Here is a 22,047-nt window from a genome sequence, read left to right as displayed (position 1 = left end):
GAGTGTACAGCTCAGCGGCCTTCCATACGTTCACACTGTTGTTCAACCATCACCACTATTTAACTTCAGAACTTTCTCATCTTCCTTAACTGATGTATTTTTTCCTTAGTTACATTTACTATTTCTGTTTACAAAAATAATATGTGTTCAATGTAGACAATTTGGCAAAAAACAAAAAAAAACAGAAAAGCACAAAGGAAAAATGAAAATATCCCATAATTTCACAAATCTATTAGCATCTGTTGATAAGAAAGAAATGAAAAGATATCTTAGGGTGAGAAGACCCACCCATCCCCCTGGCTCAGAGGACATGAGCAGAAGCATCCTGTGGGAGATGGTTTTAAATGTGAAGAGTGAAGATATTCTAAACATATTTATCTTTAGTATCTTCCTCAAAGGGGGATGAATGAAAGAAGCAGAGAGTGGTTCTAGTAGTGAACCCAACCCAGTAAAGACTCTAGCGTGTGTTCTGGCTATCTGGTAATACAAATCAAACCATCCCAAAATTAACGGTGCAGAACACCGACAACAACCACGTGTTACTATTACTATTTCTCACAGTGCTGGGGGTTAACTGGTCTCAGGATCTCCTATGTGGTACGGTCGGTCAGACAGGAGCTGGGGGTGGACATGGGAAGGTTTCCTCACACCTTTGGCTCCTGGGCTGGAACAACTGGGGCTCCTCCAGCATCTCCATCTCCATAAGGTCTCCCCACATGGACTCTCTAGCGTGGCAACTTCAGGGTGGCCAGACTTCCTACCTGATGGCTCAGGGATCCAAAGGCACATGTCGTCTGGAGAAAGCCAGGTGGGAGCTGCATCTTTTTTTGACACATCTCAGAAGCCATGTAGTACCACCTTCACCACATTCAGTGCTTTAGAAATGAGTCACTAAGGTCACTATATTCAAAGGCAGGGGAAGGAGATTACCTGAAGGGAGGGATGTCAAAGAACTGGTATAACTCTCCATACCTGTGGGTTCCATATCTGCAGATTCAAAAAACCACAGATGAAAATTAAAAAAAAAAAGTTCCAGAAAGATCCAAGAAACAAAACTTCAATTTTCCACCCAATGCCAACTATTCACATAGCATTTACATTGTATTTAAAACTATTTATATAGCATTTATATTGTACTAGACATTACAAGTTATCTAGAAATGATTTACAGTGTATGGGATGTTATATGTAGATTATATGCAAATCCTTCCCCACTGTATATAAAAGACTTGAGCATCCATGGACTTTGGTATCCATGGAGGGTTCTGGAACTAATCCCCCACAGATACTGAGAGACAAGGGACGACTGTACTTTAAAACTCACTACAGTCATCGATTCTGGCATTTATTCTAGAATGATGTGAAAGCCACAGACTCCCACTGCTGGTCCTACAGAGCAAGTGTTCCATAAATGATTAATTTAGGATCATAGAACCTACTGAGATCTTAGAGATTACTCAGGCAAATGCTTGCCAATGCTTTTTGATGCTCAAATCCCTTTCACAGTAATATGCTCTCTTGACAACTTCCTTAGTGATTTAAAACTCTGGTCATTTTTGCATGCTGCTAAGTCATGCAATGGCACCCCACTCCAGTACTGTTGCCTGGAAAATCCCATGGATGGAGGAGTCTGGTAGGCTGCAGTCCATGGGGTCGCTGAGGGTTGGACACGACTGAGTGACTTCACTTTCACTTTTCACTTTCATGCACTGGAGAAGGAAATGGCAACCCACTCCAGTGTTCTTGCCTGGAGAATCCCAGGGACGGGGAAGCCTGGTGGGCTGCCGTCTATGGGGTCGCACAGAGGCGAACACGACTGAAGCGACTTAGCAACAGCAAACTGATGATTAAAAAAACACTCTTCCCTATCAACGAAGTGATGGGCACTAGTTTTAAATTAATTGCAAAAACATATGATCTGTCAACAAACAAGATGATATATAAAATTTGGGGACCAAATGTACATTGAAATTTAATCATGTTATAGGATCGAAAATACATAAATAGATAAATATTGCCTTCATTTAGTGATTGCATTTTGTGCTAAAGTGAAAAAAACAAATTTTGAGTTTTATTCCTGAAATGTGAAAGAAAAGATGTTAGGATCTATTGGGAAGTACTTCTCCCCAAATAACATAGATAAAATCCACGTGCCTTCTCGTGCCCTCATGCAACAGGGCCTCTGCATTAGGGCATTTCCTCCCCCACCATGGCTGTTCCTCCCCCAACAAGGCTGTACCCTCCTTAGACTGTCAAGACCTAGGTCAAACATTTGTAACAATTAACAGTTCTGTGAAGGCTTTTTCCTCAACTACTCCCCAGCCCCTCACCACACACGGTTGGTCCCTCCTTCTCGTATTCCCATTCTCCCAGCCACCCCATGCCACTTAGGACACAGCTGTCTCCCTAGGCAGTGACTTGTATCTTATCCTGGCCCCCTGGCATCTACACAGTGTCCGATACCGGTTCACTGCTTAGAATTCAGCAGTGAACCCAGCCAGTGAAAATCCTTGTCCTCACAAAGCCCACATTCTGGTTAGGAGGACAGATTATAAATGAAATCAGTAAAACAGAGGATGTTAGAGGGGCTTCCCAAGTGGGTCAGGGATAAAGTATCTGCCTGCAATACAGGAGATGCAGGGCATGGAGATAAGATCCCTGGAGGAGGGCATGGCAACCCACTCCAGTATTCTTGTCTGGAGAATCCCATGGACAGAGGAGCCTGGTGGGCTACAGTCCATAGGATCGCAAAGAGTCGGACACAACTGAAGCAACTTAGCATGTACAGAGCATGTTAGAAAAATGGGCACACAGGCAGAGTAGGGGGGCTTGTGAGGACATGAGATGTGGGGGACAGAGCTCCAGACCGGCACCAGCTGAGTAAAGGTCTAGAGGCTGGAAGTAGGGGACTGGCTGCCATCAAGTTACAGCAAGGAGGCTGATGTGACTGGAGAGGCAGTGAGCTGGGGAGAATGGCATTGGAGAAGAGGTCAGAGAGATAGAACGGCCTTCCAGATCAGATAGGCTTTCCTGTCATATGAAGGACTCCAGCTTTTGCTCTGAGCTAGGAGGCCCTGGTGGGTTTTGAGCAGAGAAGCGACATGATCTCATCCCTGTTTTAATAAGATCACTCTGGATGCTATAGTGAAAAAAGACTGAAGGGGGACAAGGACTGAAGGGGGACGAGTGAGAGGGCAATTGTGACAATTTAGTGAGAGATGATGGTGCTTGGTTGAAGGTAGTAGCAGGAAAGTGAAGTGTGAAAGATGGGATGGTGAAGAGTCAAGGATGGCTCCAAGGCTTTTGACCTGAGCATCAGGAATGATGAAGCTGCTAGGAACTGAGATGGGGAGACTGGGGGAGAAGCAGATTTAATAGGGAAGGTCAGAGCTCAGTTTTAGGCATGTTAAATTTGTTGCTGTTTTTGTTTTAATCCTTGCAGTTTACATGGATCTTAGTCCCCCTCACCAGGGATTTGATCTGTGCTCCTGGCAGTGAAAGCACAGAATCCTAACCACTAGACCACCAGGGAATTCCCTGGACACGTTAAAGGTGAGATGCACATTGGCCAACGGAAATGTTGAGCAGGTAGCTGGATACACAAGTCTGAAGTTCAAGGGAGATGGTGCAGGCTGAGATATAAATGTAGGCATCTTCAGCATAAAGATTTAATTTACAGCTTTGATGACCAGATGAGATCACTAAGAGAAACAAGTAGGAGTGATCGGCTAAGTCAAATGCTACTGATGCGCTTGGCAATGAATGAATAAATGCTAAATTCCACTGGACCTGCAAAGTGCTGGTCATTATTAAGGGTTAATTAGCAACAGATGGGTACGGTACACACTGGGTACAGAGACAAAATAGCTCTGTCATGGAGACAGAGGAGATAAAGAACCATGGCATCTTGGTCTTAGAAATGACCTTAAATAGGTCATTTCTAATGATGACCTTAAATTCTGTCTGTACTTCACTCCCTACCTTAGCCTGACCACTGAATCCCTGGCTTTAGAGAAAGAAGTGACTGGGATACTAAGACAACCAGTCTAGCTAGAACACAGAACGCACAGTTGAAATTGTGAGTGGGAAATGACCTCCTGGAGTCAGAAAACCAGAGTTCAGGTCTTGTATCGGCTACTCCCTGGCCTCGTTTCCTTAGGCAAGTCACTTTGCCTCCTCCAGCCTCAGTTTCCCTACATGTAAGATGAGAGCAATCAAACCTTCCTTGTCTCTCCCAGGGCTGCAGAGAGGTGCAAATATGGCAGTGCTTGCATGTTCATGGGTACTAAGTCTTGTCGAACTCTTAGTGATCCTATGGACTGTAGCCCACCAGGCTCCTTTGTCCATGGGATTCTCCAGGCAAGAAAACTGGAGTGGGTTGCCATGCCCTCCTCCAGGGGATCTTCCTGACCCAGGGATTGAACCGGCATCTCTTGCACTGCAGGAGGATTCTTTACCCCCTGAGCCGCCTGGGAAGCCTGTGGCAGCGCTTGGAGTAGAGTAAATGCCCTGCTGGGGCTGGTTATTCCAAGACCAAAAGGTCAACAGAAGTCATCAGTTTGTCATGGCAGTGGAAATGGAGATGAAGATGAGGAGGGAACCGTCGAGTCCCCAGAGGGTCTGTCGGTGGAGAAACTAAGGAGGATTCAGGCCAGGACCTGGGCTGGAATGGACTGGCTCAAATGGCAAGATGGGGTTATCAGGACAGAAACCAAGGCCTTGAATCTGCCTCCACTGAGCCTGGAACCCAGATGCTGGAGACCCTGAGGCAGCTGCAGAGAAAAGAAATAGAGACATCGAGGCAGAAAGAGATCCCGAGGCAGAGACGAAGAGACAAACAGACCCAGAAACCAACTGCCCAAATGGGGGGGGGGGGGGGGCCATGGCGACCCGGAGCCGGCGAGGCACACGCGCGCAGACCCCAGCAGGGCGGAGCACCCGCGAGGCGCAGGTCACAGCACGGGGCCAGGGTCGCCGGCGGGGCTCGACCTGCCGCGCTCGCCTGGCGCCCCCGCCTGGGCGGCTCGCCCAAGATGGCGATGGAGGGGCGGGCGAGGCGGCAGCAGCCCCGGCCCCCGCGCCGGCCCCCGCTCAGGCCCGGGCCCCCGAGGCCGCGCCCCCGCCCGCGGCGCCGCGCCTCCCCGGGCCACTGACGCCCGGCGCGCCCTCCCCCGGCGGCGGCGGCGGCGGCGGCCGAGGCGCGGGGAGGCGGCGGCGGCGGCAGCCCGGGCCCGGCCCCATGTCGCGGGGGGACGCTGGCCGCGGCAGCGGGCTCATCGCTCTGACCTTCTGCCTGCTGACCGCGCGCGGTAAGGGCGGGCGCCCAGGCAGCGGCGGGAGCGCCTGCGGGGTGACTGTGCGCCCCGGACTGCGTGAGGCTGTGGGGCCGCCGCGCCCCGAGTCCCGAGCGAATGGGGACCGTGGGGCGCCGGCTGCGCGCCCTTGTGCCGGTGATGCCTGCGCTCCGGGGTCCGCGAGCCGCGGCGGGCGGCGTTCGCGGCGCGTACTTGTCCGTAGGGGGTGTGTATGTCCTTGGTTTGTGGAGTCCGGAGTGAGTGTACGAGTGTGTGTGTGTGTGTGTGTGTGTGTGCGCGCGCGCGCGCGCGGAGGGTGGGGAGGGGGCTTCTGCCTGGCGCACAGGTCCGCAGTGCGTGGCCGATCGCTGCGTGGCATCGCGGGCAGTGGCAGCGGTGCCGGTGGTTTGTGCGGGGCGGGTACTGCCTTGTACTCGCGCGTCTCCGGGTTGGGAGTGTGAAAGAGGAGGGGTGTGTGTTGAGATTGTGTGTAATTGTGTTCATGGCACTGAGCTAATATTTGGCCTTGGCTTTTGGGGAGTGTCCTTGCCCTTGGTGGGGGGACAGGAGTAGGAGATTCCGGATTAACTGGGGATAGTTGTGATAAAATACTCAACTTTGTCCAGTGGGTGTGTCCCTGAGGCTGGTTGCGGGGGGGAGCGGGGGACTGTTGCCTCCCCCCAAAACCCGAGGCCCGGAGTGGGCTGGGGGAGGGGGCAGGAACCAGTTGCTTTCGTGGACGAGTCCAATACTCGCTGTCGGGCTGGGACGCGTGTCACTTCTGCCCCACCCCCGAGGGACACATCTGAAAAGGGTTGACGAGGTCAGCAAAGCCTGCTCCAGCCCCCCAACACAGTGCGCATTGGGGGTGGGTAACTCTCCAGAGTTGTTCTAGATGGAGAAAGGGCTGGGGATGGGGTGACGAAGTCCCAAGTGTCTATGCTTAAGGGAGCCTTTTTCTACCCCGGCCCGCTCCCTTTCGGCCCTGTGTGCGTTTGAGGGGCGGCCCAGGGGGAAGGTGGTTGGGAGCGCTGGGGAGGGGGATGGGCTGCCCGCTTTGTTCGCCTAGTCCTTGCCTTCTCTGCCTAGCGGGGAGTTGAGGATGTGTCCGGGGCTAGTCGGGGAGGGACTTGGAGGTGGGGGTGGGGAGGGGGATTTCTCTCCAGCTGCTGCGGCTTTCCAGAGAGACTCAGCCAGGCCACGTGGGAGGGAGGCAGGGACGGCGGAGGGGGGAAGGAGCCTCCGCCTGGCCCGCCCCGGCCCTTCTCCAGGAAACCCAAACAGCGGGTGGGAAAGTATCAGGAACTACTGGGACCCCCTAGCTGCCTACAAAGACACGCCCCTTTTCAGACCCGACTGCGGACCCGGCAGGAGGCCGCCTAGGGGCGGGGTCCCGGCCTCTGGGCCAGGGTAGTGGGGGGTCTGGGGTTGTCAGGTGGGGTGCGGGGAACCTAGGGATTAACGAAGAGTTGTACCCACCCTCTTCTCAGAGCTCCAGACCGGGGTCGGGATCATCCAGCCAAGCGGAGTCAGGGCTGGGAACTGCACTCAATCGAGCATTATGGAGTAGCGGTGGGGCCTCCCGCCAGGGGCTCAGTTTGCCTCGGAGACCTGGCCTCTCCGGACTCCGAGTGCACAAGGCCGAGCTGGGGCTCCCTTGGCAGCAGTGTGCTTGGCTGAAGCTACTGCGCTGCCGGTCCTCAGTGCTAAATCCTTTGAGTGTGCAAATCTTCTCAGTCCTGGGGACATTCCCCAGGCTAGAGTTTGACTAGCCAGCCCCATCTGGATGGAGGTCATTTATTCAACAAATATTTACTGAGTACTCGTTTTGGCTAGCATGTGACCGGTGCCTGGATATAGTAAATAAGGAGGAGACTGACAGGTAGTCAGCAAAGGCTTCCTTCAGGAAGTAGTGAAAACTAGAGCTCTGTGCAGAGGGTCAGTTAGCACGGAAGGAGAGCGATGGTAGGGAGTTTTGCACAGAGAACTGCACATGCAAACGCTCAGAAGTGACTTTCTTTAGACCACCGGATGAAACTAAATCTGGCTGGAGTTTAGAGTGCAAGGCATGAGGCAGGTTAAGGAAGAATGGGCCAGGGGCCACAGAGTGTCAAAAAGAGAAGGCTGAAAATGGAGCTGGATCCAACTCATGAAGGGGCTTATAAGCCCCACCAGGGTTTCTGGCCTGAGAACCCAAATGAGTCCTTGGGGGTTTTTTTGTTTGTTTTTTGTTTTTCTTTTAAAATATTTACTTGTTTTTGTATGCTCTGGGTCTTCGTTGCTGCTTGTGGGCTTTCCCTAGTTCCGGAGACTGGGGGCTCCTCTCTAGTTGTGTGTGGGCTTCTCACTGCCGGGGCCTCCCTTGTTATGGAGCACAAGCTCTAGGCACGTGGGCTCAGTAGTTGCAGCTCGCTGGCTCCAGAGCGCACACTCAGTAGTTGTGGCTCAGGGGCTTAGTTGCCCCCTCGGCATGTGGGATCTTTCTGGACCAGGGATCGAAATGGTGTCCCCTGCATTGCGGGGAGGATTGTTAACCACCGGAGCACCAGGGAAACCCTGGAGGGTTTTGAGATCTGTTTTGCATCAGCTCACTCCAACCGAGGTAGAGAATGATTGCATGGGATGGAGGCAGGAAGCTGCCTCTTCTTGGGAGGCTGTGGTAGTAATCCAGAGGAGAGGGTGGTGGTAACTAAAGTAGTGGCAATTGGAATGGCCAAGTAGCTGGATTCTAGAGTAGAATTAGCATGATAGTTTCAGGGAGTTTGTAGAGAGTGAGGGAGGGAGAAGTGAAAAATAATAGACACTTCAGCCACCTTGACATGTTGGAGTCAAGACTGACTGCCTGTCTCCCCAGCACACTTCTGGTCAGGGATTGGGAACTGGGGAAGTGTTGATGTGAATGGGATCCTACCTGGGAGTGGTGGTGGGATGCCCAGTGCTCTGTTTTCACCACAAGCAGAATTTAGGGGGTGGTGATGCAAGAGGTCAGCAGGAGGAGGGCTCTAAGAATAGGTGAGCTGCTTTCTTCTCACCAGGAAACTCCCACCTCCCATCCCTTTCTCATCCCAGAGGCTTGGAGGCCAACCTCCATCAGTTGGAGTGTTGGGGTGGCCATTTCTAACCTCATCTTGGGGGTTAGGAACTAGGTCAAACACAATCTCTATTTTTTTTCAAGATTTTTTTATTTTGATGTGGACCATTTTTGAAAAATGTCTTTATTGAGTTTGTTACAGTATTGTTTCTGTTCTATGTTTTGGCCTTTTGGCCAAGAGGCATGTGGAATCTTAGTTCCCATACCACTGACGTTGGAATGGGACATCTTAACCACTGGACTGCCAGCAAGTCCCGAACATAATCTCTATTAATAGTGAATCTAAACAATCCAGTTAAACCTTCACTGATCTTGTATGTTTTTTCATGGCTCAGTTAGTCATGGCTCAGGCTTCCCTGGTGGCTCAGACAGTAAAGCATCTGCCTGCAGTGTGGGAGACCTGGGTTCGATCCCTGGGTTGGGAAGATCCCCTGGAGAAGGAAATGGCAACCCACTCCAGTACTCTTGCCTGGAAAATTCCGTGGACTGAGGAGCCTGGTAGGCTACAGTCCATGGGGTCACAAAGAGTCGGACATGACTGAGCGACTTCACTTCACTTCAGTTAATCATGAGTTTCAAGTTGATTAATCTCACAATGAGTCTTCAAAGGTCGGCACTAAGGAGAACTTAGAAATACTTTTAGCATGAACTCATTTTGCAGATGAGAAAATTGAGTGACTTCCCAGAGTTACATGGATGGAGACTGAACTGGGACCGTAACCAATCTCCTGGCTATTGGAGTAGCCATGCCTTCCCGGGATTTGGTACACATTAAACCCGAGTTCAGTCTCTCTTCACCCCTCCCCATCACATGAGAAGTTACCAACAACTTGGGGCTTAGCCCCCTCACTTCGTGTGTCTGGGCCTGGGCCCTGGAATCCACTGTTCCCCACCCACCCCCACCCACTGCCTCCTGTTTTGCCTCCACTCTTTCTGAGATACAGGAACCAGACTTGACACAGAATTCCAGATGCAGAACAGATGTTATTGCCAAGCAGGCCTAGGGGCTCCCAGCTCCCTGGGTCACAGGGGAGGAAGAGAAAGAGTGGCTCTGATGGGGGAAGACCCCAGCCCCAGCCTGGTCAGGGATGGGGGATGGCAGCTGGGGGGAGAGAAGAAAACCAGAGAGGATGATCTGGGCCTGACATGCAAAGAAATGGAATCCTCGTGCTTGGGACTGGCTGGGCTGCCAGCTACTACTGCCTCACTGCTGAGGCATTGTCTGGATTTGAGGGGCTGTGGGGTCCCTGAGGTTGAGAAGCAGAGGCTCAGGAAGCCGTCTCTCAGGTGCAAACCTGAACACACAAGCTGGTGCAGAGTCAAGACTTCCAGATGGCTTCATAAGGGGCTCACTTACTTTGCACATAGCTTGGAGCTCTAGCAAATGAATGGAGCATAAGAGAGACAAAGGTGGGCACACAAGGAAGGTATTTTTAATCGGACCTTCCATATAGCAGCAGAGGTGAGGTAATGAGCTCCCCAGTCCTGGTAATGTTTAAGTACAGAATTTCTTTGAATGTGAGTTTGCTGTTTTGTCTCTGGGCTTTTTTTTTTTTTTTTTTTGGCTGCGCCGGACAGCTTGCACGATCTTAAGTCCTTATTTCCTTGATCAGGGGTGAAACTCGCCCACGGCAGTGAACGCACAGAGTCCTAACCAGGGAATTCCTAACAGGGAATTCCCTGCCTTGGTGCATTTTCAGCATTTTGCTGGATATCTCATAGGAGGCACATACTATGCTAGGCATTTTCCCACATGTATTATTCACATCATCCCCAGCCCTGAAGGGAGTTCCTATAATTTTTCCAGATAAGGAAATGGATGTTTGGAAAAGCACAAGGGGCTCTGTGTCTTGTCCTGTTGCGTGTCTCTCAGCCTGTCCTCTCATCTGTTCAAGGACTATTTACTGAGCACCTGCTGTGTGCCAGACAGTGTTTTAGGTCCTAGGGAACGCTGACCAGGACGATAATCTCAAACTTGTTGCCTTGCTGGGGAGATAGGCAAGTCAGAAATCTGCCGTGCTAACTGCAATGGCTCAGGTACCCAGGGTCCTATGGGGCAGAAAAAGGAGCGCCGTGGAAGTCAGACCCCAGGATGGCACAGCTACTGAGGAAGATGGAGCAGCAGTGCTTTCCGAGAACAGAAAGTGGTTTGGTCTGGTGGGGGCTCCGCGTGACAGGAAGCAGGAGGTAGGCCAGTCAAGCTGAGCGTGGCTTTGCTGTCAAGTCTGCTGGGGCCGAGCCTGACTCCACAGGATCACAGATGAAGGGAATGCTGTCTTCCTCGCATCCCAGGCAACAATCCCAAGCTCTCCTTCCAGCTGTTGTGGGAGGGGCTTAGCTGTTGTGGGAGGGGTTTAGCTGTTGTGGGAGGGGCTTAGCGTGTGGTATGGGAGGTGGCCAAGGTGGGGAGTGGGGAAGGAGGTTTCTGGAAGAAACTGACTTGTGTCTCCTGGGAAAGAGAGTGGTGTTGGTGTCATGGAGAATTGCCCTTGTAGACTGAAAACAAGTTATAAATCTGTTGGGCCCTGAAATTCAAAAATGACAAGGCATTGATGTTTGTGGCAAGTTCTTGCCTTAACAAAGGCAGCATCTCAGCTTTGTCCCCCTTCTTCCCCCCACTCCCCCATCCTCTTTTCTGAAAGTTCACTGAGGAACGGAACCCTGGCTTATGCCAGGCCCCCACAAATCCTGCAGAACAGCACTGAGCTGGCCCCAGGGCTCAGCAGCGAATCTCCTTTCTGTCTGGGTCCTAATTGGCCTCATAAAATCTAATTTATCCTGCAAGTGGGTAAAATAATGCCAGAAAAAGGAGACTGAGAGATGGTCCTGGGGCTCCTGAGCATAGAAGCTCTGTATCTCCAGCAGGGTCCCCCCCTCCCCACCCAGGAGAGTGAGGAGAAGGGCTTGTGGGGGAGGGAGAACCCCTTGAGCAGAAAGCTGGCCACAGCGTGTCCGCTTTGTCCGCCCTGGCCTGAGAGGGAGGGCTGAGAAGTGCTCATGGGAGGGGCTGGGGGTGGTGGGAAAGGGGGGGGGGCATGAAACCACTGGGCAAACACTGCCCACTCTCCGGAGCATCACTTTATGCAAAAAGATTTGGTGGTGTAGGAGCCACATGTACATGAAAGCCAACACTGCTGTGTAGCAGAATAGGATGCAAAATGGGCCAGAGGTTTCAAAATAAAAGCATTTCAGGTGGTCAGTAAGCCTCCTGAGTCTGATCCCCTCTACTGCTGGGAGAATTTTGGTGAAAACGAGAACCGTGGCAGCTCTTCATTTTAAAACTAGGGAAATGGAACCTGAAAGGAGGAAAACGGACCAAGGTCATACAACACACGATGCGCCTAGGACTCTGACTCTAGGCCAAGGCTGGTCCCACCACATCCCATGGTCTGTCTTAGGCAAGAGGAAGGATGGGTAGGGGACCTCTGAGTGGCTCCATTCTGTGAGACCCAGGAAAGACCTTCCTTGGAGGGGAACAGGGGCAACTTCATGGAAGGATGTGGCAGCTGAGCTGAGCGCCTAAGGATCCACATGTCCTGGGCACAGAAGTTGGGCTGGGCCCTGAGGCAGAGAGAACCTCCTCTTATTCGGGAGCAGCTCTCTCCTTGATGCTGGGTTCACCCCTGGGATATCCAAGGACAATTTCCCCAGACTATCTCCCAGAGAGGCGAGCCCCTCCCCTGTTGGGCCTCAGTTGGGCTCCTCCCCATCTATAAAATGAGCAGTCTCAGGCTCTGCACATATTTTCATTAACGTGAGCTGATCTGGACTCCTGGCACAGCCCTGTACCCCCCGGGACCCCGAGTTCTCCCCACATCTACATCCCTGTTGGTTTCCACTGCCGCCTGGTCTTGCTGGGTGCTGAGCTCCTCTGAGGTGGGGCAGCCAGACATCTGCTGATCCATGAATATTCAGAAAGGAATTGGAGCCTTCTCTGGGCTCCCCAGCCAGCCACGGCCCCTCTGGCCGCCATCCTGCCTGTCCGAGCCCAGGCTGCTGACAGACCCAGCAGCTGCTCGGGGCCCCAACTGTTCACATTGTTTGTTCACCTCGGCGGGGGATTTTCCAAGCCTCCGACATGCTTTGGGGGGCAGGGAGGCTGCCAGAGGGCTCAGGGATTCGAGTCATGTGGGGCTTTTCTTCCCTGAAACTCAAACCGACTGCTCAGTGGCGGCTGGAATGGGGCATTTGGAAGCCGCTGGGCTGACAGCCCAGGCTGGCCTTGCCCCGACCGCGTTTGCATCCGAATCTAGGGCCGCAGATAGACAAGGGACTGGATGTTGAGAATAGTGATTTGCATTTGTACATCCCTTTCCAGTTTATGAAGTCAAAGTATTAGTCGTTCAGCCGTGTCCAACTCTTTGCAACCCCATGGACTGTTGCCCACCAGGCTCCTCTGTCCCTGGGATTCTCCAGGCAAGAATACTGGAGTGGGCTGCCATTCCCTTCTCCAGGGGATCTTCCCAACCCAGGGATCGAACCCGGGTTTCCTGCACTGCAGGCAGATTCTTTATCATCTGAGCCACCAGTGAGATCTCCAGTTTATGAAGTGCCTCTAAAGAATGAGTTCCCATTCCTTGATTGATGCCTGTTAAGCTTTGAACTGGAGCCCTGCCCTCCATCATCTGGTGTAATCCTCACAGGCTCCATAGTATCACCTTCATTTTACAGATGTGGAAACTGAGGCCCAGAGAGGTGAAGTGGCTTGTCACATAGCTGGTAGATGGAACAGCATGATTGGAAGCTTGATCTTCTGCCCTGGGATCAGGTGCTCTTCGTGGCTTCCTTCCCCAGTTTGGCTGGAAGCCAGGTGAGGGCAAGTGCTGCCTTCTCCTGGCTGCACCCTCTAGTACTGCTGAAACCAGCTGTGTCGTTGAAGGTGCCTGCAGGGCCTTTAAGAAAGGCAGAGAGGCCCGTTCAGACCCCCTCTGTCTGTCTGTCTTCCCACAGCGGTGGCCTGGCTTCTGCACTGGCCTCTGTATCTCAGCTTGTCAGGACTTCTCCCCTCCGTCTTGATCCTAAAGTGTTGGCAAATATGTGTGTAGGTGTAGCAGAGATTCGGGTGCACATGTTTAGATGTGGAAGGTATCTATAGTTTTTTGTGTGTATCTAGATGATACAGGCTTCCCAGATGGCTCAATGGGTAAAGAACCCGCCTACAATGCAGGAGATGCAGAAGGCACAGGTTCGATCCCTGGGTTGAGAAGATGCCCTGGAGGACGTCTTGAAAACCCGCTCCAGTATTGTCTGAAAAATCCCATGGACAGAGGAGCCTGCTGGGCTACAGTCCATGGGGTTGCAAAGAGTCGGACATGACTGAAGTGACTGAGCACTGCACAGCTAGATGATACTCTAAATCAGTTTAGGAATAGGTGTGTCCAGTTCACTGGACAATCCTGCCATCATAGAATCTCAGACATCACCTGCTGTGTTTGAGTAAACGAGCAGGGCGGGGGTGGGGGCAAGAAAGTCCCAAGGCCACACAGCTAGACTGTGACAGGTCCAGGTCCAGAACTGAGGGTTGCCTGAGTCCCCCACCGCTGTGCTTTCTGCATGCCCCTGACGGGACGCTGTCAGCCCTGGCCTGCCTGGTAATGAGTATGGGCCATTGTCTTCACCTCTGTCCCTGACTCACTCTCAGACACACCATGGTGCCTTTAAGCAAGGTGTCAGGCCAGAGGATAGAAGGGGGCCTTCAGCCTTGGAGCGTCTATGGGACAAGGAGGCAGTAGGCCAACCTTGTGGGAGATACAATGGGAAGAACACACCATTTCCCTGTGAATAATGGCTACTGGCCTGGCTGAGATGTTGCTTAAAATGATAAACATTGTCATTTGGGTGTTTTGCCTTGACCCTGGGATGGCATTCCCTGCCTCTGTTGTCCTCCTGCTTCACCTCCTGCTCCCTTCCTCTGCTGTCCACCTTTGTGGCCAGGGTGGTGTTGAAGCTGTGGGCTCTTCTGGGGCATCTGCAGAGGGTTGGAGGCCTGGGTTCTGTGCTGGCTCATTGTGCGGCTCTGGAGGAATCAGCTGCAGGGAGGAGAGCTTAACTCTTGCAGTCGCTGCAGCAGAAGTGAGTTGGACAATCATGGTTGAGATGATCTGCAGGATTCCAGGAGAGGGAATGACATTACTGAGCCAGGTCAGCCACTGTGCCGCTCTCCCTTAGCACACAGCATCTCACTGACCACTCATGGCAGCCTTTTGAAGAACAAATGACTAAGTCTTTTTAAATTGAGAGGCAATTCACAAGCCACAAAATTCACCATTTAAAGGCTACAAATCAATGGGTTAAGTTTATTCACGAGGTTGTGCAACCATCACCACTATCTAATTCTAGAAACATTTTCAGCACCCAAAAAAGAAACCTTAGATCCCTTAGCCATCTCTCTTCATTCTTCCCTCTCCCCAGTCCCTGGCAACCATGAATTTATGGTCTTGTCTCTATGGATGTGCCTATTCTGGACATTTCATAGAAATGAGATCACATTATACAATATGTGGCGTTTCATAACTGGCTTCTTTCCCTTTGCATAAAGTTTTCAAGGTTTATTCCCTCTGAGGCAAATGTCAGTACTTCATTTCTTTTGATAGCTGAGTAATATATTTATCCATTCATCAAGTGATTGGGTTTCCCAGGTGGTGCTAGAGGTAAAGAATCTGCCTGCCAGTGCAGGAGGCATGAGACTCAGGTTTGATCCCTGGGTTGGGAAGATCCCCCTAGAGGAGGGCATGGCAACCCATCCCAGTTTTCTTGCCTGGAGAATCCCCATGGACAGAGGAGCCTGGTGCACCATAGGGTCGCACAGAGTTGAACACGACTGAAGCGACTTAGCACGCACGCACGCACAGGTGATTGGGCATTTGAGTTGCTTTCACATTTTGCTAAGAACTGTGTTATTTTGTGGATGAGGAAGTTGAGTGGGGCTGAGGGGTGGGCACGATGGGCACGAAGCGCAGCCGTTGACCCAAGATCACAGTTAGTCAGAGGTAGAGCTGGGATCCAGACACAGGTTTCCTCATGAGCCCTCTTTCTCCGAGGCTTGTCCCCAACCCTGGTGCAAGTGGCTCAGGAGCTGGAGGCTGTGGGATGTAGGAGGACACACTCTGATGGCCCTGGTGTCCCTCCTCTACGCAGGGGAGCAGCCATTGCCCCAGGAGACGACCGTGTCGCTGAGCTGTGGAGCAGGGCCGCTGCAAGTAATCCTGGGCCCAGAACAAGCCCTGGTGCTGGACTGCAGTCTGGGGGTGGCTGCCACCGGACCCCCCACCAGCGTCACGTGGAGCAAGGATGGAGGCGCCCTCCCTGAGCACAAGCACCTTCGCCTGCTACCCAATGGCTCCCTATGGCTGTCCCAGCTGCCAACAGTAGATGGCACTGACGAGGCAGACCCTGGGGCTTCAGAAGTCATTGAAGGCAGCTATTCCTGCCTGGCCCATGGCCCCCTTGGGGTGATGGCCAGCCAGGCTGCAGTGGTCAAGCTCGCCAGTAAGTGCTACATCTGGGGCTGAGCTGAGATCCGCACGACGTGGGGTGTGGGAACTGGGATCCGCCGTTAGTTACTTGCACAAAGGCTTGTCCCTGAGCCACCCCCCTTTCCCTGCCTCCTGTCCTGCCCAGTGGGTCCCTTCCTGCTACTATCTGTCTCACCGTTCAATAGTCTCACATCTTCCCCACTCTTCTGCTGCTCCTCTTTTTCCTTCCCTGTGACTTCGAGAGTCTAGACCTGTGCTTTCCTCCAGGAAGCCCACCAGAGAGACTTGAGTGTCAGGAGCACAGAGGTGCTCCCCACGCCCATAGTGTGTGGCGCTGAGCTGCATCGTCCAGCCACCCCTTGGGGGAGCTCTTAGGAGGCACAGATCACCATGACATAATTTTGAGGCCAGAGGAGACACTGTAGTCTGACATGAGTAAGGCAGGGGGACTCATCTGACCAGTCATCACCACTTACCCTCTGCCTGCCTGCCTGTCTGCGTCGGGTTGAATTTTCTCTACGCGTGTTTCTGTCGCCGGTGTCCCTCCGTGTCCGTGTGCACGTGTGTTTCACCATCTGTGCTCACTGTGGCCTCCTTTCTCGTGTCCCTCTCCTGTCGCTGTATTTTCTCACTGTCCTCATCCCCAGCCCTTGCAGGCTTCTCCCTGCACCCAGAATCTCAGACTGTGGAGGAGAACGGGACCGCTCGCTTTCAGTGCCAAATCGAAGGACTGCCAACACCCGTCATTACTTGGGAGAAGGACCAGGTGACAGTGCCTGAGGAGCCTCGGTGAGTGTCCTATAATGGAGTGGGGAGTGGTTCCCAGAGGGCAGATAGGTTGGGCTCTGGGACGTTCTTGGAAACTGGGATCCTTAGAGTCAAGGTGGCTCCATTTGCCCAAACTGACTTAGGAGCCAACCACTACCAGATGCTCAGCTCATTTCTGGTCCCAAAGAGAAATTGGGCCAGAGGTTTTTGCTCCCTAGGAGAAAAGCCACCTACCAAGCTATGGGGCTTGGGTTAAGAGCAGTGATCTAGTACTTCAGAGCATATGTAGCCCAACCACTTGTTTTATCGAGGAGGAGACCAAGGGCCAGAGAGGAGCTGTGTTTTATCCAAGGCCACACAGTGAGGCATTGGCTGGATGTTTGTAGTTTGCTCAGGGCCAGGAGGCTGCTGGGAGGCTTTCTCTTTGCAGGTTCCTCTGAAATTTCTACCCTAGATACATAACTTCTCTTCTTCCCTTAGTTCCATCCAGTGGGGTGCAGCATTTGATAACTGGGTTGTGGAGAGCTTTTCTGTTTCACCCTCCTTTCTCCCCATAAAGGCAATGGAGCAATCCCAGGGAAGGGTTTCTAGGGCAGAGGAGAAGCAGAGGCTAGACCCAGGACCTGATCACTCCTATGGCTTCCTGGGAGAGCCCAAACGTACACAGAGCGTGTCCAGAAGGCATGAGGCTCATTTGCATCCCTGGTCTTGGAATTGGTCTCGTGACTTGGCCGCCACCCCATAGATTCTTTTTTAATTGATGCGCTGGGTCTAGTTGCTGCACATGGGCTTTCTCTATTTGCGATGAGCCAGGGCTGCTGTCTGGTTGCCGCACGTGGGTTTCTTATTTCGGTGGCTTCTTTTGTGGCTGAGAGCACAGGCTCTTTAGCACTCTGGTTACAGCAGCTGCGGCTCCCAGGCTCAGGAGCTGCAGCACATGAGCTTAGTTGCTCTGAGGCACGTGGAATCTTCCTGGACCAGGGATCAAACCTGTATCCCCTGCATTGGCAGGCGGATTCTTAACCACTGTGCCACCAGGGAAGTCCCACCCCGCGGATTCTTACATTTTGAAAAGGTTTCTCCAAAAGCCTTTCCCAGCCACCCTGCCCTCCTTTCCGTGCATCTCTCTGGCTGTAGTTACCAGCCCACTCTCTCCTCTCCCAGTTGAGGTGAGATTCCTCAGGCTCAGAAATACTGGTTTCCAGATCTCTCTGCCCTGGAACTAACCTGTCTTTAGAGTATTGAGTTGGCCCAGCTCCTCTGACTTTTGTCCATGTCTTGGTAGGGGTGAAAGTGTGAGAGAAACTTCTAGATAGAAAAGCCACAGGCCACATCTCTGCAACAGTTGGAAGGGAGGAAGAAGGGTGAGAAGCCAAGATGTAAGTGATCCTGTGATTCTGGTGATCAGTGAGCCCCAGTGGTCCAATGGGTTGGACTAGATCGTGGTTTCCAAAGTGAGGTTTTTTTGAGAATATTAGTCCCTAAAGATGATTCTTGGAAAAAAAATTTTTTTTCCATGGTCAAATAAGACCAGGAAAGTGCCTATAAATCTCCCTCTTGGAGTTGACAAGTCCCCTGAGCAGCCCTGTGCTGAGAACCTGTTCAACTTGTTTAACCACCTCTTAGAGTCATTTGCTCCATAGTGTCAGTCGCTCAGCTGTGTCCGACTCTTTGCGAATCCATGGACTGTAGCCCGCCAGGTTCCTCTGTCCATGGGATTCTCTAGGCAAGAATACAGGAGTGGGTTGCCATGCCCTTCTACTATCCCCAGAATGAGCATTCTAGGGCGGGGCCTTGGGATTGCCAACCCAGTTTCCCAGCACCGGCATGTTAAGTTCTGTGCCTCCGAGTGTGGCGCCCCTCACTGCTGGGGGTGGACGCTTCCAGGGAGTTGCTGGGTGAGGGTCAAGTGCGAGGTGGGAGAGAGCAGAAAACTCTCCCCGCATTAAAAGTCACAAGAGGCCCTGCTTAGTGCGAGCGGTGTGTTCTCACTTAATCCCTCCCGTCATCCTGCAAGCTAAGGGTTTCCTATTTTTCACATTTTCCTCTATTTACTTTGTTTATATTCCTATTGGATCTATTTTTCAAATTCGTATAAACAGAGAAGAAGAAACAAAAATGACTCATCTTCTTGCCACATGGGAAGCCTCTGTTAGTTTTGATGTCTACCTTCAGGACTTTTCCCCTGTATGTTTATAAATATTAAACATTTTGGATGATATATGCTGGGTATTTCTATTCAGTCTTTTTTATAGAAAACAAAAATGGGATTATATTGCAATTCCTGCTTTTTTTTTTTTTTTCACTTCATGCATACAGAACCCCCTTCCAGGTCTGTCTGTGTGGCTGTGGCAGATGCTTTTCTCTGAACTGTGAAACGAGGGAACTGAGGATCAGAGACACTAGTCACTTGCCTCAAGTCACACAGCTGCTGCCGAGAGTATCTGGCGTTGGAGCCCTGGGGTGGATGATTTGGTGGTTGGGGTGGGGAAACCGCAGGGTCTGAAGAAGCTCCTGTTGTAGGTGGGCTTAGAGATGGATCCAGTTATGCTCAGAGGAGAGGTTACTTCCTCAGTGTTTCTCCACAAATAGAGGAGTTCCCGCACCTCCCAGCATCTAGTTAGGCCTCTCCCAGGAGGCTGGAGCTGTCAGTTCCTGGACTCTGGAAGTGTTTGCCCCCAAGTCCTCTGAAAATTGATCCTCATCTATAAATAAGCCAGGCTCATATGTCCCAGCACATTGTGTGTGGGGTGGGGGATAAAGAAATACCTAAAACAGCAACTTGATTATGCCCAAGGTATGTATTTTTACACATGCCCGGATAGAGTTCATGTACAAATATGCTATTCATAAACTCGACTCAGAGGTTTGAAGGAGACCATATGCCCAGGTGTAGGCTGTGCACATGTGCAGTTAATAAGCACACGCCGTCAGGGTCTGTATGCATATTTTGGGCACTGACGGCAAAGTCTAGACCCTAAGGCAATTGCCTGATACTTACACTAATTTCTAATGAGAGGGGATCATTTTTCTTCCACAGGAACCAATAATCACCAAGAGCAACGTTTCCCAAATCACAGGCATTCACAAACTCCTGTCATAATCTTGGCCACCCCTAAGACATTTATATAATCACTCACTTTATACATTTCTTCAAATCAACTCTCTCTTTTGTAACTTTTGTGTCTGCGTGCTAAGTCGCTTCAGTCGTGTCCGACTCTTTGCGACCCTATGGACTGTAGCCTGCCAGGCTCACCTGTCCATGGGATTCTCCAGGCAAGAATACTGGAGTGGGTTGCTATTTCCTTCTCTAGGGGATTTCCCGACCCAGGGATCGAACCCAGGTCTCTCACATTACAGGCGGATTCTTTACCGCTGAGCCACCGGGGAAGTCTGCTTTGTCACTTTGGTGGTGGTGGTGGTTTAGTCGCTAAGTTGTGTCTGACTCTTGCGACCCCATGGACCCCATGGAGCCTGCCAGGCTCCTCTGTCCATAGGATTCACCAGGTAAGAATACTGGAGTGGGTTGCCATTTCCTTCTCCAGAGGATCTTCCCGTACTCACACTTTAAAATGAATGGATTTAATTCCTGCAGGATCCCTGGTCCAGTCCTCTGCCCTGCCCATCTCCCAGGGTCCATCTTGTGTCAGCCTCATGTGACCCTCGGCTCGTGTCCCTTTTCCTGGGGTGGATCTCTGAATCTGCCCCAAGGTGGGGCGCGTTGGCCCTCAGGACATTCAGAGCAGCTCTGCCATTTCTTCTCTGCTTTTGAATCCCGGGGTTCAAGTGTCCTTTTGCAGGTACAGGAAGCAGGTTCAGGCTTGGGAAGAGAATGGTTCCTCCCTTTTAGATAGAGGTTGCTTTCATTCTATAAGTAGCTATTTTATTTGAAGTCATTTTAAAACGATAAAATATACTAACTTAAAGAAGAAAAAGTCACCTACAAACTGACCACAGATAGCTATTACCACGATCTTATGTGGGCTTATAACACATTAACAGGGTCAGGGGTGTGAAATACATAGGAATTTATGAAGCCCGTTTTTCAAAGGAGAAACCTGAGGCCTGGACATTGGATGTCACTTGCTAAAAATCACATTTATTGGAATCAATTCTCCTCACTATGCCACAGCTGCTTTTATTCCAGAGCCAGGAGTCACAAAACAAAGTGTACAAGGGCACGTGCATTTTTCCATTTAAGTTTTATATTCCCAAACTAATAAATGTTCACTGTAACCAAGAAATTTAAAAGCAGAACAAAGAAGAGCACCCCCACCAGTAATCCCCCTTGCTGAGAAAACCTCCACGACTGACGTGAGCTTTACCACCCTTGACTTTTCCTGGGCACATCCTAGCATATCGTTTATCTATTTTCCAAAAATAGCATTGCTTCGCAAACACTGTTTTGTGATTTTCCCCCCCACTAACCAATGTGTCTTGGACATCCTTCCAAGGACAGAGCTTTTGAAACCACATTTTTAACAAAGCAGCAAAGATATTAAATGAACATTAAAAGTGGTGCCATCTCACTTCTTTGGCTGTAGCAAACGCAGCAACAGCACCACACCCAAGGAAAGGCATCCATTCCTTTGTTCGTTCATTCAACACACACAATTTAGGCAATATTACTTGTCAAAGGAGGTATTAGCTCTTGGATTGTTGTTTTTGTTGTTTAGTTGCTAAGTCGTGTTTTTTGCAACCCCACGGACTGTAGCCCTCCAGGCTCCTCTGTCTATGGGGTTTCCCAGGCAAGAATCCTGGACTGGGTTGCCATTTCCTTCTCCTGGGGATATTCCCGACCCAGAGGCCAAATCCATGTCTTCTGCATTGGCGGGCGCATTCTTTATCACTGAGCCACCAGGGAAACTCTTGGATACCTGGAGCAACATTTCCCTGGAAAGACAGGGAACCTTTGGGGTCAGGAAGTGCAGCCAGCTCTTGAGACTGAGGAAGGAGGAAAGGTCTTAGAGAATATAAAGTGGAGGAGACGAGGATGGGGGTGGGGGCCTTGTTTCCGAGATGGGTCCTTGTCTTTCCCATCAAATTCGTGGCGACAGGCTGGGTCCTGGCCCAGGATTTAGCTCTAAACACCCTGCACCTCCTCATCACCTCTCCCCTGCTGGCCCCAGCACTGCTGCAGGCAGCTCTTGGAGCTGAGGATAAGACTCCGGGGGCAGAGTTGAGTTTGCCTGTGGGGTGAGGGAAGGAGTGATGAAGGTTTACGTGTTTGTTCTAAGTCTTTGGGCCACAGCAGATTTCTAGGCTTATGGCCAGAATTCTGTCCCAACACCCTTCTGCTAGTGCTTTTCTCCTGTGTTTAGATTTTCTCATACCTTGCTTTCCCCACGAGCCAAGGGATCTTCACTTCGTGTACACAGCCGCCCCATTCCCTCCTTGACCTTGGCCTAGCCTGCATCCA

The 22,047-nt window shown here is 51.4% G+C and overlaps 1 protein-coding gene across 1 annotated transcript in view; it reads left to right on the top strand.

The window, feature by feature from the left end:
* The first annotated feature begins 5,199 nt into the window (after positions 1 to 5,199).
* Positions 5,200 to 22,047, top strand: part of IGDCC4 (immunoglobulin superfamily DCC subclass member 4) — a 39,359-nt gene continuing 22,511 nt past the window's right edge. Inside the window, exons 1-3 of the mRNA XM_002690523.6 lie at positions 5,200 to 5,309; positions 15,523 to 15,873; positions 16,508 to 16,649. Of these exons, the coding sequence (XP_002690569.2) occupies positions 5,240 to 5,309; positions 15,523 to 15,873; positions 16,508 to 16,649 (563 nt within the window). The 5' untranslated portion in view covers positions 5,200 to 5,239. The remainder of the gene's footprint in view (positions 5,310 to 15,522; positions 15,874 to 16,507; positions 16,650 to 22,047) is intronic.

This window comes from Bos taurus, chromosome 10 (genome assembly GCF_002263795.3).
Source record: "Bos taurus isolate L1 Dominette 01449 registration number 42190680 breed Hereford chromosome 10, ARS-UCD2.0, whole genome shotgun sequence".
NCBI classification, from domain to species: domain Eukaryota; kingdom Metazoa; phylum Chordata; class Mammalia; order Artiodactyla; family Bovidae; genus Bos; species Bos taurus.
The sequence above is the reverse complement of the archived record's forward strand: the minus strand, read 5'-3'. Positions and strand labels throughout refer to the sequence as shown.